This window comes from Anolis carolinensis, unplaced genomic scaffold, assembly GCF_035594765.1.
Source record: "Anolis carolinensis isolate JA03-04 unplaced genomic scaffold, rAnoCar3.1.pri scaffold_8, whole genome shotgun sequence".
In the NCBI taxonomy this organism is placed as follows: Eukaryota; Metazoa; Chordata; class Lepidosauria; order Squamata; family Dactyloidae; genus Anolis; species Anolis carolinensis.
The window spans coordinates 6807501-6824904 of record NW_026943819.1 but is presented as its reverse complement, the minus strand read 5'-3'; the positions used below and the strand labels follow the sequence as shown (position 1 = coordinate 6824904).

General features: G+C 42.9%; 1 protein-coding gene across 1 annotated transcript in view; it reads left to right on the top strand.

The window, feature by feature from the left end:
* LOC100560005 (indoleamine 2,3-dioxygenase 2) overlaps positions 1-16239 on the top strand; it is a 31525-nt gene extending 15286 nt beyond the window's left edge. The window contains exons 5-10 of the mRNA XM_003226846.4: positions 322-336; positions 2568-2667; positions 6513-6630; positions 8389-8440; positions 12311-12459; positions 15325-16239. Of these exons, the coding sequence (XP_003226894.3) occupies positions 322-336; positions 2568-2667; positions 6513-6630; positions 8389-8440; positions 12311-12459; positions 15325-15677 (787 nt within the window). The 3' untranslated portion in view covers positions 15678-16239. The remainder of the gene's footprint in view (positions 1-321; positions 337-2567; positions 2668-6512; positions 6631-8388; positions 8441-12310; positions 12460-15324) is intronic.
* Positions 16240-17404: the final 1165 nt, after the last annotated feature.

Here is a 17404-nt window from a genome sequence, read left to right as displayed (position 1 = left end):
TTACAATGTAAATACAACTGCAGTTTCCAAAAGTCTGTTTTTTTGGGGATGAAAACCTTAAAACCCACTTGTTCACATGGGCTAAGCTGGGCTGTGGATTCTGGGAATTTTAGTACAAAGCAATTTTTACCGTAAATGAACTTTTGCTTGGAGAGAGATTTTGTCAAGCACACTACGACTAGATGGGAGGGGAACTTTACAGTTTTTAAGGGAAATCTTAGTGATATAGCATGGAAAGGGCTTTGCTCCTCAACCAACATGATCTCTCTGTTTCCTTTTTTATATGTGCTTGTTTGCTGCGTGCACTCCAATCTCTGCAAGGCCCCTGGAAATTGAGTAAGTATTAGAGAAATCCTGTTTGCCTTTGCAATCCAATGTTTGTTTAGATAGCTAAGCTTCAGAATGTTTGGAGGGTGAGGATTTGGACATATGCTATCATTGTTCTGTGCCCTTAGAATTCCTGGCTTTGTTTGCCTGGAATTGTAAGGCAGGATTCAAAAGAATAAAGAGTTACCATCAATAAACTATACAGTGGAGTCACAATGGCGCAATAGGTTAAACCCTTGTGCTGGTTGAATTGCTGACCTGAAGGTTGGCTGTTCGAATCCGCAAGTGTCATGCCCAGGCAGCGGAGCACTAAGAACCAAACACGGAGGCCAAATACAATCTAATATCTTTATTAAAGAAATTTTATAGTAGAATAAAAACAAGTATAAAATGTAGTCCAGCAATAGACCTTTCAGAGAAGGTCAAATATAGTCCAGAAATATATTGTCCAATATATAATATTAGAGTTCAAAGTTGTAATCCCAAAACCGAAACACACTCTACTTCCAAGCCGTAGAGTGGGGAAATGTCCAAAGTGTTTCTAAGGTTCAAAGTAAGTCCAAAGCAAGAACTGGAGACAAGGCTAGATACTCGAGACAAAATCCAAGGCTGGAAACATGACAAGATAGTTCATGAAAACTTGACAAGGCAAGGCAAGGCAAGGCAAGGAAACTGGAGTTGCAGACTTAAAACGCAGTCCACACTAGGCTGGAACCGAAGTTAATCCTGAAGCTGATCTGTTGACTCCGCACGGATTTCTCGGTGTGGGGAACTTTTAAGGAAGTCCCATCTTCTTGCAGAGCAGGTGTCCAGAGCTTCCTTTCCCAAGGGAAAGAGAAGCGAAACACATCTTCCTGCAGCTGCGATCCTCCCTGCAAATTCCCAGGAGAACTTAGCTAATTAACATTCTCCCTGGCTGCTAATCTAGCACTTTTCCTTGTTTGTTCTTTTTGACCCCGACTAGCAGCATAGGACTCTTTTCTCGGGAAGGGAGGAGAGGCGTTGGGAAAAACTTGTTCAAGGTCCATTTTAATGGGCTCTGGGCAAGAAGTGTCAACAACAGGAGGCATCTGGAATGACTCAGTCTCCTGCTCAGGCGGCAAAAACCCCATGTTGTCGTCATCATTGTCCAGGATGGCGCTAGGGTTAGAACTCTGAGGCCCATGAGACATCACAGCAAGATGGGTTGAGCTCCCATCTGTCAGCTCTAGCTTGCGGGGACATGGGAGGAGCCTCCCAGCAGGATGGTAATACATCTGAGCGTCCCTTGGGCAACATCTCAAGTCACTTCTGAAACGATAAAAAATAAACTATATATGGGCAGCATATACATAAGAATATTAATACGAAAAGACTTGTCAGATCAAACCACAGGCAAAATTAGCCCAGCCCAAGATTAAAATGTGGGCATGATGATCCGAAATAAGAGAGTGAGATGTTGAAAATTGTTCACACATCAAGCCCAGAGTGACAATTGTCCATCCATAGAATACAGAAGAAAAGACTCACGTGCCTAAATAAGGTTTCATAGATGAACATAATGCAAAAATAGATAAAAGACTATATGGAAATTTGGCCCAAGATCAAGGAACAAAGATTGATTGATTAATTTTTATGAGGCCAATAGTTTGCTCATTGTAAACATCTTCTTCAAGCAACCCAAGAAGTCCACCTGAACACCACCTGAAACCTAATATAGATATCAAGTAAACAATGCTATTGGAAACAAGAGATGGAGAAGATCTATCTTTGTTGCAAAAACAAGACCAGGAGCAGATTGTGGTATAGATCATTAACTGCTTAAAATAAAAAATTAGAGTAAAGCTAAAGAAGAATCCTAAACCAGCCATCATGTAAAAAGACAACCAGAAGAACATCCCTGTCGAATGTAACCAAAATCTGTGGATTCACAAGACTGATTATATACAATGATGCAGTAAAACAGCATTATTTGCTTTGAGGAATTTCTTTTGAATATTTCAAAACCATGGATGGTTGAATCAATGGATGAAGACTGTGGATACTATATTTTCTTCTTCTGTAATCTCTCGTCAAACAGGTGGTATGGATTTTTGAAGTGCCATTCAAATCCTTCCAAGTATAGACATAATGTAGACATAATGTGCACCACAGACGTTATTTGACATATTCTGGGTTCCAGAGTGTCTTTCTTGCAAGTCTTTCTGCCTAACTCTTGATTTTATCAACATTTTGGGCTTCAAATTTGATGTTTACCCCAGGAATCTGGATCCTATTGTTCACTTACCTGGAGGAGAGGCCAGCAGGGGTTTCATGCTTATCAGTTTCCTGGTTGAAAATGCTGCTGCACCTGGAATCAAGGTATGGTATACATCCATATTATTTAACTTCCTTTGCTTTGTGGTTGTGATCCAGCAATTCCAGTACAACTTCCATGTCTGCAGAACTGATATTTGTGGTTGACTTATCCAAAGTTTTACTTATTCTCTTGGGGCCTCTTGTACAAGCAACACCCTCTTCTCTGTACCTCCGTCATTCATGATATTGCAATTGGCCACCCTGATTAGCATTGAATGGCTTTGTAGCTTCAAAGCCTGGCTGCTTCCTGCCTGGAAATAGCATATTATTTGAGAACACAGAAATACTAGACCACTCTAACAACTACTATGTCAGACTACACAGAGAAGCCATTGAAATCCACAAGCACATTGACAATGTCAACAGAAAGGAGGAAACAAAGAAAATGAACACAATCTGGCTACCAATATTAAAAAAAAACTCCAAAATCAAGACAGTAAATAAAGAGCAACACTCAGAAAACAGGGGAATTGCATACAGAAAACAATCAGGGCCAGCTAATACTTACCAACAAAGGTTTTCCCCAGGCATGACGCAGCCAGGCTTTGAAGCTGCAAGGCTATTCAGTGCTAATGAAGGTGATTAATTGCAATATTCACACTTGTTTTCAACAGACAAGAGTTCTTTCTCCCACCCTGGACATATATAAACCCCACTTGCCTTGTTTCCAACAGACCTCGCAACCTCTGAGGATGCCTGCCACAGATGTGGGCAAAATGTCAGGAGAGAATACTTCATTATCGCCTGCATTTGTGGCAAGCATCTTCAGAGGTTTGTTCAGAGGTCAACTCTCCACTTGCCTCATTTCCAGCACACCTCTAAACACACCTCTGAAGAAGCTTGCCACAGATACAGGCGAAACGTCAGGAGAGAATGCTACTGGAACATGGCCTTACAGCCTGAAAAACTCACAGCAACACAAATAATTTAAGTCTCAATTTGGAGAGTCAGTATGGTGTAGTGGTTTGAGTGTTAGACTCTGACTTTGGAGACCAGAGTTTGAATTTCTTTCCGGCCATGGAAACCCATTGGGTAATTTTGGGCAAGTCACACTCTCTCAACTTCGGATGAAAGCCATCCCTTGCTAGGAAAACCCCATGATAGAGTCACCTTAGGGTCACCATAAGTTGGGAATAACTTGAAAGCACACTTCAACAACATCTTAATTTTTGGAGTTGCATATGGCTATTGGAGCATCACATTTCCTAGGCATTCGAAGTTCCCTGCAAAAAGGCGTGAAGTTCCTGTTCCAGGAACGATCTCACAATGCAATATTTTATCTCTGAAAATCTTTCAGCTGAAACAATAAAACAGAAAGTGGCACGTCAACACTTTTAAACAATAGCTCATTCCCATTCTCCCTCTGGGTTACCAAACAAGTCGTGATCTCTATCCTCCGCTTTGATCCGTACTAGATTTATAATTAACCTCTTCTGGCCCTATTGATGTCGACATCCTACAAACTTTAGGAAGGTTTTGCTTAACTAACCAACCAACCTTCCCATCGATTGCGTCTAATCCGAGGCACAGGCTTTCTCTTAATCCATCTGAGATATTAGAGAGAGCTGTTCTTGTCAACAAAGAGCAAACAGAAGATAACCAGGGAACTGAGTGTGCAAAGGTGACTTAAGAAAGGTGTGTATTTGTGTGTGTGATGGAGTCTTTTTCTGCCCTTTAATATTGGCAAAGGGGAAACAGTACCTTTCTCTTGTCTTGTTCCATGACAACTGACACATCCCTTATCCAAAATGCTCCAGCATTATTCCTCTTTTGCCCTCTGATAGTTCAATGTGCACCAACTTTGTTCCATGCACAAAATAATGAAAAATGTTGTATTCAAGTCCACCCGTATCAGGTGTATATGAAACATCGATGGGCGATGGGTCCCAATGCCAAGGTATCTCTGCTTTTGCGGGTTTGGCTGTTGTGGATTTGATTATTTACAGATTGGATTAAAATGTTCCCTTTAAGCATCTCAGTGTTTCTTAAAGGCCTCCCAACTCCAAAGTTTCTTGGATGAAACCGATTATCTGGACCCATTTCAATCTGGTTTCAGGCCCGGTTACAGAACATTTTGTGTGTGTCAGTAGCAACTTGAGAAACTTGTTTATAATGGCATTTTAATTATTATTTAATTTTTTTTTCATGTCAGGAGCAACTGGAGTTGCTTCTGGAGTGAGAGAATTGGCCGTCTGCAAGGACGTTGCCCAGGGGACATTGCCCAGATGTTTTGATGTTTTTACCATCCTTGTGGGAGGCTTCTCTCATGTCCCCGCATGGAGCTGGAGCTGATAGAGGGAACTCATCCGCGCTCTCCCCGGGTGGGATTTGAACCTGGCAGCTTTCAGTTCAGCAACCCAACCTTCAAGTCACAAGGCTTTTATCCCCTAGGCCATCGGGGGCTCCATTATTTAATTAATTATCAATTAATAAGGGGTGCTTTGCTACTGCTTTTGGTGCACAAAGGCAGAAGGGGGTCAGACTCAATAGCACAAGGGGTCTCTTCCAACCCTCTTTGTTATTATTATTATTATTATTATTGACACAAAGACACAGTATAACACAGCAAATGAGATATATATGCTGGATTTCGTTTCACAAAATCACAAGTTGAACACTTCCCAAGCGTTTAGGACTGTGTGATGTATTATTATTATTATTATTTTATTATGACACAGCAAACAAGATAGATATGCTGGATTTCGTATCATAAAATCACAAGTCGAACACTTTCCAAGTGTCTAGGACTGTGTGATGTATTTTCGGATGATGCGAGCAGATCCCAGTAGGGTGGTCTTTTGCAGTTGGCAGATCGTTGTTTCCAAATGCTGGCTGAGATCTTTTGGCACGGCACCCAGTGTGCCCATCACCACCGGGACAACCTGCACTGGTTTCTGCCAGAGTCTTTGAAGTTCAATCTTGAGGTCCTGAGAGCGGCTGAGTTTTTCCTGTTGTTTTTCGTCAATGCGACTGTCACCTGGGATGGCAACATCAATGATCCAAACCTTTTTCCTTTCCACAACTGTGATGTCTGGTGTGTTGTGTTCCAGAACTTTGTCAGTCTGGATTCGGAAGTCCCACAGTATCTTTGCATGCTCATTTTCCAATAATTTTGCAGGTTTGTGATCCCACCAGTTCTTTGCTGCTGGGAGGTAGTACTTGAGGCATAAGTTCCAATGAATCATTTGGGCCACATAGTTGTGCCTCTGTTTGTAGTCTGTCTGTGCGATTTTCTTACAGCAGCTGAGGATATGATCCATGGTTTCATCGGCTTCCTTGCACAGTCTGAATTTTGGGTCATCAGCTGATTTTTCGATCTTGGCCTGAATTGCCTTTGTCCTGATGTCTTGCTCCTGGGCTGCAAGGATCAGGCCTTCTGTCTCCTTCTTCAGGGTCCCATTTGTGAGCCAGAGCCAGGTCTTCTCCTTATCAGCTTTTCCTTCAATTTTGTCAAGGAACTTTCCATGCAGTGTTTTGTTGTGCCAGCTGTCAGCTCTAGTTTGTAGTGCGGTTTTCTTGTACTGGTTTTTTGTCTGCTGTGCTTTGAGGAGTTTCTGATTTTTGACTTCAATCAAAGCAGGTATTATTATTATTATTATTATTATTATTATTATTATTATTATTATTATTATCACAACAAGATGAGTCCACAGCAGACAGTCTGCTGGCTGTTGTATTGGATCATACGTCGGACACTTCCCAAGTGTCTAGGACTGTGTGATGTATCGGCGAATAATGCGCGCAGATCCCAGTAAGGATTATTTTATTATGACACTGCAAACAAGATAGAAATATTTTATGGGGCCATGATGAATGCCAAGCCTGCAATTCTCTCTTGTTCTCGGCAGGCAGTGGCCCAAGCCTTCAATGGCCTCCTTCTGTTTGATAACAACATGCTGGAAGAAGCATTGCGGGAACTGACCAATACTTTCAAAGCCATGATGACTACGTTGAAGAAAATACATGGTAAATGGGATGCTTCTTATTTCCATTCCCATTGCACTGAGGACAGGAAAAGACATAGAAAGGGGAGAAAGAGCAGAAGAAATGTGATACATTCCATAAGGCAGGGATGGGTTAGAACTCGGGGTGTATCTACACTGCAAAATTAATGCAGTTTATTTATTTATTATTTATTTACAGTATTTATATTCCGCCCTTCTCAGGGCGGATCACAATGTACATATACATGGCAAACACTCAATGCAATACGACATACAGACAGAGACGAAGACACAGAGGCAATTTAACATTTTCCAGCTTCCTGGCTTGATGAGGGTATGCTCGATTCCGGCCACAAGGGGAGCTGCTGCGTAATCATCCACTGTGACACTGAGTCCTTGATGGAGTTCTTCCTCATTCCTTTCCACATGCTGCTGGATGATTTTATGGTGTTGTAAATTACTGTATATACTCGTGTATAAGCCAACCCGAATATAAGATAAGGCACCTAATTTTACCACAAAAAACTGGGGAAACATTGACTCCAGTATAAGCCGAGAGTGGTAAATTTCAGAAATAAAAACAGATACCAATAAAATTACATTAATTGAAGCATCAGTAGGTTAAATGTTTTTGAATATTTACATAAAGCTGAAATTTAAGATAAGACTGTCCAACTCTGATCAAATCATTCTTCTCATCTTCTTCAATGTAAATGTGCTTATGTATCCTTTTAATAATAATAGAGTAAAATAATACATGTAATAATAATAATACAGGGGAAAAAATTCGTGTCAGGAGCAACTGGAGTTGCTTCTGGAGTGAAAGAATTGGCTGTCTGCAAGGACGTTGCCCAGGGCACACCCGAATGTTTTTGATGTTTTACCATCCTTGTGGGAAGCTTCTCTCATGTCCCTGCATGGAGCTGGAGCTAATAGAGGGAGCTCATCCGCGCTCTCCCTGGGTGGGATTCGAACCTGCCAGCTGAAAGCAGCAGCAACCCATCTTTCAAGTCATGAGGCTTTTATCCCCTAGGCCACCGGAGGCTCCTATACAGGAAAATAATACATGTAATAATAAACAGAGTAAAATAATAAATGCAATAATAATAATAATAATATCAGAGAGAAATAATAAATGAAATAATAATAATAATAGAGTAAAATAAATGTAATATCAGCAACAATAATAGAGAAAAATAATAAATGTAATAATACCAATAATAATAGAGAAAAATAATAAATGTACCATATATTCTCAAGTATAAGCTGACCCAAATATAAGCCAACCAGGACCCTCACCTGAGTATAAGCCGAGGGGGGCTTTTTCAGTCTTAAAAAAAGGGCTGAAAAACTAAGCTTATACTCGAGTATATACAGTAGTTAAATTAGCCTCCCCATGAAAGCAGTACCTAAATTTCTTACTTGGTAGATGCAACTATCTTTCGAGTTGCTTAGGTCAACAACGAGCTGGGATACTTTTTTAATGGTTGGGCACTCAATCCAATGCAGGCTGGCTTCGAACTCATGACTTTTTGGTCAGAGGTGATTTATTGCAGCTGTGCTACAGTTTGATGCCACTTTAACTGTTACCGCTCAATGCTATTGGGATGCCAGGACTTGTCTGCGAAAACTATGATGCCACCCCAAACTACAAATTCCAGGATTCCATTGTAATGAGCCATGACAAAAAAAAATTGGCATTTGTTCTCCGTTTCATAGACTCCAAATGTCAATTTTTGGCAAAAACAGGTGCAAATAATCCTCTCTCTTTGCTTCGTAGATCATGTGGATCCTGCAGTCTTTTATGGTGTGACGCGGATCTTTTTTTCTGGGTAAGTGGAGTATTCGTCCCTTCGGTTCTTGATCGGAATATAGAGGTGAACGTGGTTTGACCCCACTTGAACTTGCAACTGTTTTTGCAAGATCTTTCGTCTTCACGATCGAATAGTTCCAAAATACAACCCATAGCATTGTTTTTCTCCTTTGCATTGCAGGCTCCCAGTCCTCCATTAGAACCACTCTGGTTTGGAAGATCGTTGACAGGGGGATTGTTATAGCAAATCTATTTTAGTAACTTCTTGACACGGAAGGCTGTCTATAAATAGATGCCTCGAGGGAGCTATAAATAGATTTTGATCATAAAATTGTCTCCTTCCTAAGCCCAGCAAAAACTGCTCGTGCCAAAGAAAACACGCAAAAGAGACCTCCAAATGCCATTCTTTGCTCTTCCTCACCTCTGCCTCTCGCTCTTGTATATTGGATATTTTTCAGACTTGGAAAGATCACTTGTGAGGCCTACAACCATTATTATTATTATTATTATTATTATTATTATTATTATTATTATTATTATTATTTTATTGTATGACACAGCAAACAAGATAGATATGCTGGATTTCGTATCACAAAATCACAAGTCAAACACTTCCCAAGTGTCTAGGACTGTGTGATGTATTTTCGGATGATGCGTGCAGATCCCAGCAGGGTGGCCTTTTGCAGTTGGCAGATCGTAATTTTGTCAATGCCTATTGTTTCCAAATGCCGGCTGAGATCTTTTGGCACGGCACCCAATGTGCCGATCACCACTGGGACCACCTGCACTGGTTTCTGCCATAGTCTTTGAAGTTCAATCTTGAGGTCCTGATAGCGGCTGAGTTTTTCCTGTTGTTTTTCGTCAATGCGACTGTCACCTGGGATGGCGACATCAATGATCCAAACCTTTTTCTTTTCCACAACTGTGAGGTCTGGTGTGTTGTGTTCCAGAACTTTTTCAGTCTGGATTCGGAAGTCCCACAGTATCTTTGCGTGCTCATTTTCCAATACTTTTGCAGGTTTGTGATCCCACCAGTTCTTTGCTGCTGGGAGTTGGTACTTGAGGCATAAGTTCCAATGAATCATTTGGGCCACATAGTTGTGCCTCTGTTTGTAGTCTGTCTGTGCGATTTTCTTACAGCAGCTGAGGATATGATCAATGGTTTCGTCGGTTTCCTTGCACAGTCTGCATTTTGGGTCATCAGCTGATTTTTCGATCTTGGCCTTAATTGCCTTTGTTCTGATGGCTTGCTCCTGGGCTGCAAGGATCAGGCCTTCTGATTATTATTATTATTATTATTATTATTATTATTATTATTATTATTATTTTATGACACAGCAAACAACGTAGATATGCTGGATTTCGTATCACAAAATCACAAGTCGAACACTTCCCAAGTGTCTAGGACTGAGTGATGTATTTTCTGATGATGCGTGCAGATCCCAGTAGGGTGGCCTCTTGCAGTTGGCAGATTGTAATTTTGTCAATGCCTATTGTTTCCAAATGCCGGCTGAGATCTTTTGGCATGGATTATTATTATTATTATTATTATTATTATTATTATTATTGACACGAAGACATAGTATAACACAGCAAACGAGATATACCGGATATACTCAAGTATAAGCCGATCCGAATATAAGCCGAGGCACCTAATTTTACCACAAAAAAACCTGGGACAACATTGACTCCAGTATAAGCTGAGATACCAATAAAATTACATTAATTGATGCATCAGTAGTTTAAATGTTTTTGAATCTTTACATCAAACTGTAGTTTAAGATAAGACTGTTCAACTCTGATTAAATTATTATTTTTATCTCCTTCAATGTAAATGTGCTTATGTATCCTTTTAATAATAATGAGTGAAATAATAAATGTAATAATAATAATAATAATAATAATAAATGCAGTAAAATAATAAATGTAATAATAAATAGAGTAAAATAATAAATGTACAGTAGAGTCTCACTTCTCCAACAAACGGGTCGGCAATAGCAATTTATTTATGTGTGTTTTTTTTTCACTTCCATGGGGGTCCTAGCCCACTTTGGAGTTGTAGTCCAACTTTTTCAGACTTTTTGGATTCTATCTCTATGGCAGAATTCGGAGTTTCAGAATTCCGAAGCTGTGAAGTCTTCTAAGAAGCCGATGGGGAGATGAGGGGATGGAGGTTGGCTCCTGTGTTTTGGTTGTGTGCGATCGTTTTTCATCAAATTGCAGCTTAAAAATAGACCGGGCTGATCTCAGGGGTCTTGCCAACATCTGGCAGGGGCAGCTGGCACAGAGCAGCTAATGAGCCAATTCGCAGCTTGGCTCCTGGAAGGAACCCGACCCTCCTTTCGATCGGAAGCGTTTCTCCTGCAATGCGTCACCCAGCAGTTCGGCTCAGAAAACGTGCAGCCGCTGCCAGCATGGCACCAAAGTGATGCTCATGCTTCCCGTCAGCCAAAGGCAGACTTTTTTGAAGGTGAACCATTGCAAACGAGAAGGTCGGGGCTGGTGATTCCTATTATGAACAACAACAAAAAATATCCATCTACACTGACTAGCTCACAAACAACAAACTCCCCCCCCCCAAAGCTTGAAATAAAGTCCTTCATCTGCATCACCATTCAGGCCTCAAACGGGTTCCAAAGTTTCCTATGAAAGTGAAACTCTTTGTGTTATCAAAGGCTTTCATGGATGGCATCACTGGATTGCTGTGAGTTTTTTTTGACTGCATGGCCATGTTCCAGTAGCATTCTCACCTGCATCTGTGACAAGCATCCTCAGAGGTTTGTTCAGAGGTCAACTCTCCACTTGCCTCATTTTCAACAGACCTCTGAAGATGCTTGTCACAGATGCAGGTGAAATGTCAGGAGAGAATGCTACTGGAACACGGCCATACAGCCCCAAAAACTCACAGCAACCAAGTGATTCTGGACATGAAAGCAACTAGCATCCTCAACCACTAGGGACGCCTGCCATAGATGTGGGTGAAATGTCAGGAGAGAATGCTACTGGAACATGGCCATATAGCCCTGAAAACTGACAGTAACCCAGTGATTCTGGTCATGAAAGCAATGCTAGCGTCCTCAACCTCTGAGGATGCCTGCCATAGATGTGGGTGAAACGTCAGGAGAGAATGCTACTGGAACATGGCCATTCAGCCCGAAAAACTCACAGCAACCCAATGATTCCGGCCATGAAAGCAACCCTAGCATCCTCAACCTCTGAGGATGCCTGCCATAGATGTGGGTGAAACATCAGGAGAGAAAGCTATTGGAACATGGCCATACAGCCCGAAAAACTCACAGCAACCCAATGATTCCGGCCATGAAAGCAACCCTAGCATCCTCAACCTCTGAGGATGCCTGCCATAGATGTGGGTGAAACATCAGGAGAGAATGCTACTGGAACATGGCCATACAGCCCAGAAAACTCACAGCAACCCACTGAAACCTCTTTCTTCGAAACAGGCTGGAACTGCCTTAAATGGTCAGATGGGGACAAAGTTGCTGGACACACATTTCTCTCTCTCTGGATGGATCTACACTGTAGAATTAATGCGTTTTGGCACCACTTTGACTCACGGCTCAATGCAATGGAATCCTGGGAGTTGTAGTTTGGTGAGGCCCCAGAGCACTTGGGCAGACTATGTTTCAGACATGGCAAAACTACAGCTGTGAGGAATCTATAACATTTAGTCATGGCAGTTAAATAGTGTCAAAGTACCGTCTAGTAGTCCTTGACTTCCTCATTCATCTGTTTTCTGCTGAAAGAGACCAACACAGCGATCAGTTTGGAGAAGCCATGGAGCATCTGTAGAAAACATGTGCTATGCGACTGTGTTTGTGAGGTTGTCCATGCAATATCACATTCTCCCATGGCCTTTCTTTTCTTGCAGCTGGAAGGATAGTCCGGTCCTCCCAGACGGTCTGATCTACGAAGGGGTCAGCGAGAAACCGCTGTTGTATTCGGGGGGAAGCGCAGCCCAGAGCACCACTTTGCATGCGTTCGATGAACTCCTTGGAATACAGCACTGCAAAGAAAGCAGTAAGTCCATGCTTTAGGTTGACATGAGACTCAGCTCCACCTCACCTTCAAATAATCATAATAATAATAATTTTTATTATTTAAACCCCACTTTCCTCTGTCAACTGAGGCCCAAAGAGATCCTAAAAACATGTACAGTGGAATTCACATGCTGCATTCAACACAATGGAGGAAGGCAGGGAGTTTCAGAAAAACATCTATTTTTGTTTTATTGACTATTCTAAAACCTTTGCTTATGTGGATCATCATAAATTATGGAAAGTTCTTGGTGGTATGGGGATACCAAGTCACCTTGTCTGTCTCTCACTTCCTGTTGTTTCACCCCTATTCTTAACTGTGAATAGTTTATAAGTTGGATGTTTGTAATTCGGGGACTGCCTGTACAGATTAGGGTTGTGCCGGCACTGAAAACAGGGGATTTTTAAGGTAGTCCAGGGAGGATAGCTCTGACTTCCCTAGGTCTCCTTAAAATGCCTCTTGCAAAGCTAGTGATGGAAAGGCAGCACATGTACCTGCCTCTCCTGCAGCTGAGCGCCTCTCCTCTAGAGTAGCTTTAAGAACAAGAAACCTCCTTAAGGTGCATGCGCCCGCCTGCAGCCGAGCACCTCTTCTCTAGATAGAAAGAAGCAGATAAGAAGCCTCCTTAAAGTGTGCACGCCTGCCTGCAGCTGAGTGCCTCTCCTCTAGAGTAGAAAAAAAGCATTAAGAACAAGAAACCTCCTTAAGGTGCATGCGCCCGCCTGCAGCCGAGCACCTCTTCTCTAGATAGAAAGAAGCAGATAAGAAGCCTCCTTAAAGCGTGCACGCCTGCCTGCAGCTGAGTGCCTCTCCTCTAGAGTAGAAAAAAAGCTTTAAGAACAAGAAACCTCCTTAAGGTGCATGCGCCCGCCTGCAGCCGAGCACCTCTTCTCTAGATAGAAAGAAGCAGATAAGAAGCCTCCTTAAAGTGTGCACGCCTGCCTGCAGCTGAGTGCCTCTCCTCTAGAGTAGAAAAAAAGCTTTAAGAACAAGAAACCTCCTTAAGGTGCATGCGCCCGCCTGCAGCCGAGCACCTCTTCTCTAGATAGAAAGAAGCAGATAAGAAGCCTCCTTAAAGCGTGCACGCCTGCCTGCAGCTGAGTGCCTCTCCTCTAGAGTAGAAAAAAAGCTTTAAGAACAAGAAACCTCCTTAAGGTGCATGCGCCCGCCTGCAGCCGAGCACCTCTTCTCTAGATAGAAAGAAGCAGATAAGAAGCCTCCTTAAAGTGTGCACGCCTGCCTGCAGCTGAGTGCCTCTCCTCTAGAGTAGAAAAAAAGCTTTAAGAACAAGAAACCTCCTTAAGGTGCATGCGCCCGCCTGCAGCCGAGCACCTCTTCTCTAGATAGAAAGAAGCATATAAGAAGCCTCCTTAAAGTGTGCACGCCTGCCTGCAGCTGAGTGCCTCTCCTCTAGAGTAGAAAAAAAGCTTTAAGAACAAGAAACCTCCTTAAGGTGCATGCGCCCGCCTGCAGCCGAGCACCTCTTCTCTAGATAGAAAGAAGCATATAAGAAGCCTCCTTAAAGTGTGCACGCCTGCCTGCAGCTGAGTGCCTCTCCTCTAGAGTAGAAAAAAAGCATTAAGAACAAGAAACCTCCTTAAGGTGCATGCGCCCGCCTGCAGCCGAGCACCTCTTCTCTAGATAGAAAGAAGCAGATAAGAAGCCTCCTTAAAGCGTGCACGCCTGCCTGCAGCTGAGTGCCTCTCCTCTAGAGTAGAAAAAAAGCTTTAAGAACAAGAAACCTCCTTAAGGTGCATGCGCCCGCCTGCAGCTGAGCACCTCTTCTCTAGATAGAAAGAAGCAGATAAGAAGCCTCCTTAAAGTGTGCACGCCTGCCTGCAGCTGAGTGCCTCTCCTCTAGAGTAGAAAAAAAGCTTTAAGAACAAGAAACCTCCTTAAGGTGCATGCGCCCGCCTGCAGCCGAGCACCTCTTCTCTAGATAGAAAGAAGCAGATAAGAAGCCTCCTTAAAGCGTGCACGCCTGCCTGCAGCTGAGTGCCTCTCCTCTAGAGTAGAAAAAAAGCTTTAAGAACAAGAAACCTCCTTAAGGTGCATGCGCCCGCCTGCAGCCGAGCACCTCTTCTCTAGATAGAAAGAAACAGATAAGAAGCCTCCTTAAAGCGTGCACGCCTGCCTGCAGCTGAGCGCCTCTCCTCTAGAGTAGAAAAAAAGCTTTAAGAACAAGAAACCTCCTTAAGGTGCATGCGCCCGCCTGCAGCCGAGCACCTCTTCTCTAGATAGAAAGAAACAGATAAGAAGCCTCCTTAAAGCGTGCACGCCTGCCTGCAGCTGAGCGCCTCTCCTCTAGAGTAGAAAAAAAGCTTTAAGAACAAGAAACCTCCTTAAGGTGCATGCGCCCGCCTGCAGCCGAGCACCTCTTCTCTAGATAGAAAGAAACAGATAAGAAGCCTCCTTAAAGCGTGCACGCCTGCCTGCAGCTGAGCGCCTCTCTTCTAGAGTGGACAGTTTAATATTTTGGAGTATTTTGGACCTTTGGCTAAGTGATGCTCAACCTGTATTTGGCCTCACTCAACTACAGATCTCAGCACCCCATGACTGAAGCAGAATCATAGTGGTATAACACCGTAGTGTCATCACATTCCTTATTTTTTAAAAGCTGTAGGTACTGTTTGATGATGTTAAATTATTGTTATAATTGTATTATTTTACTTTGTTTAATAATGTGTATTATGTTGTTATGTAATGTTTGTGTTGCTTTTATGACTGTAAACCGCCCTGAGTCCCATCCGGGAGATAGGGCGGTATATAAATAAATTATTATTATTATTATTATTATTATTATTATTATTAAACCCCCCTCTGATCTTTTCTTCTGATGTGTCCCAGCTGCCTTTCTGCAAAGAATGAGGGAATACATGCCTCGCGACCATCGGGCCTTCATTGAGGAAATGCAGTCCTTGCCTCCGCTGCGGTGCCACGTCGTGTCCTGCGGCTCTGCAGTGCTGCGGTCTGCATACAATGAGTGCGTGGCAGCCCTTTCAGAATTAAGGACCTACCACCTCACCGTGGTGACCAAGTATGTTATCATTGCCTCTCACAAAGCCAAGGGGAAACCCTCTGCTCCTGGATCCGTCCACACGCTGTCTTTCCTGGACGAGACTGGAACGGGAGGCTCAAGGATCGCGAGCTTTTTAAAAAGCACTCGGGATGCCGCCAGGAAAGCCGTGATAATGTCCTAAGAGATTCCAACTTTATTATTATTATTATTATTCCCTTGGATTGAGCATGGGGTTTACAGGATCAAAGCAAGCTGGCCATCTTAGGTTTGACACCACTTGAACTGCCAGGGCTCAATGCCGTGGAACCATGGGAGTTGTAGTTCTATAAACCATCTCTGCTAAAGAGTTAGGGTTGAACCACAACTTTCAGAATTTTCAGACCAACAAGGCCACCCTGATGTCGCCTTACAAGGTTGTAAGTCGAAGAGTGTTGATCAAACCACGACTCCCAGGATCCATAGCATTGAGCCATGGCAGTTCATGTGGTATCAAGCTACATTGATTCTATAGTGTAGACGCATGCTTATGATATGGATAGTATAATGTAGGGAGGAAAGGGGTGGCTATCCGGCACTAGCAGATCTTTATTTTATATATATCGTATCAGGAGTGACTTGAGAAACTGCAAGTCGCTTCTGGTGTGAAAGAATTGGCCGTCTGCAAGGATGTTGCCCAAGGGATGCCCGGATGTTTTGATGTTTTTACCATCCTTGTGGGAGGCTTCTCTCATGTCCCTGCATGGAGCTGGAGCTGATAGAGGGAGCTCATCTGCACTCTCCCCAGGTTGGATTCGAACCTGGCAGCCTTCAGGTCAGCAACCCAACCTTCAAGGCTTTAACCCATTTCGCCATCTGAGGCTCCAATATTATATATATATATATATATATATATATATATATATATATATATATATATATATATATAGTGCATAATTAGGACCGAGTTAACAACAAAACCACTGGGCCAAATCATACCAAATTTGGACACGAAACTAATCCCTTCCCAAGGTATAACCATGAAAAAAAGAAAGAAAAGAAAACACCATGCCTGTATGTAGAAAGCAGCCAGGCTTTTAAGCTGCAAGAATATTCAGTGCAATTCAAGCTGGCCAAACAATGATTCCCTTACAAAGGAAGTAGCCAGGCTTCAAAGCGACTCTTTGATTGAAGGTGCTACTCCAGCTCACCAAACAGGGATTCCTTTAGGTATAACACAGCCAGGCAGTGAAGCTGCAAGGCTATGCAGTGCAATTCAACCAGACCAATAAAGGATTAGCCTTCGTAGAAGTCCAGTCGTGTCCGACTCTGGGGGTTGGTGCTCATCTCCATTTCTAAGCCAAAGAGCTGCCGTTGTCCATAGACACCTCCAGGATCATGTGGCCGGCATGACTGCATGGAACGCTGTTACCTTCCCGCCTGAGCAGTACCTATTGATCTACTCATATTTGCATGTTTTCGAACTGCTAGGTTGGCAGGAGCTGGGACTAACAGCGGGCGCTCATTCCATTCCCGGGATTTGAACCTGGCACCTTTCGGTCTGCAAGTTCAGCAGCTCAGCGCTTTAACACACTGAGCCACCGCAAGCAATTCTAGTAGCCCAAAAAAACCATTCCCCTAGAATGCAACTACTCAGCCTTCCAAGCAGCAAGCCTATTCCATTGCATTCCAGCTCACCAAACAAGGATTCCCATAAAAAGAAAATGGCCAGGCTTTGAGGCTGCAAGGCTATTCACTGCTATTCCACCTGGCCAACAAAGGATTCCCATACACTACAGCAACGCATGGCCGGGCACAGCTAGTATACATCTAAAGATACTACAGTGAGTCCTCGGTTTTCGGCTGCAGGAGTCCTATGAATGTGGGAAAATCATGCATTCAAAATAACACTTTGGGAAACCACTTCTTTAG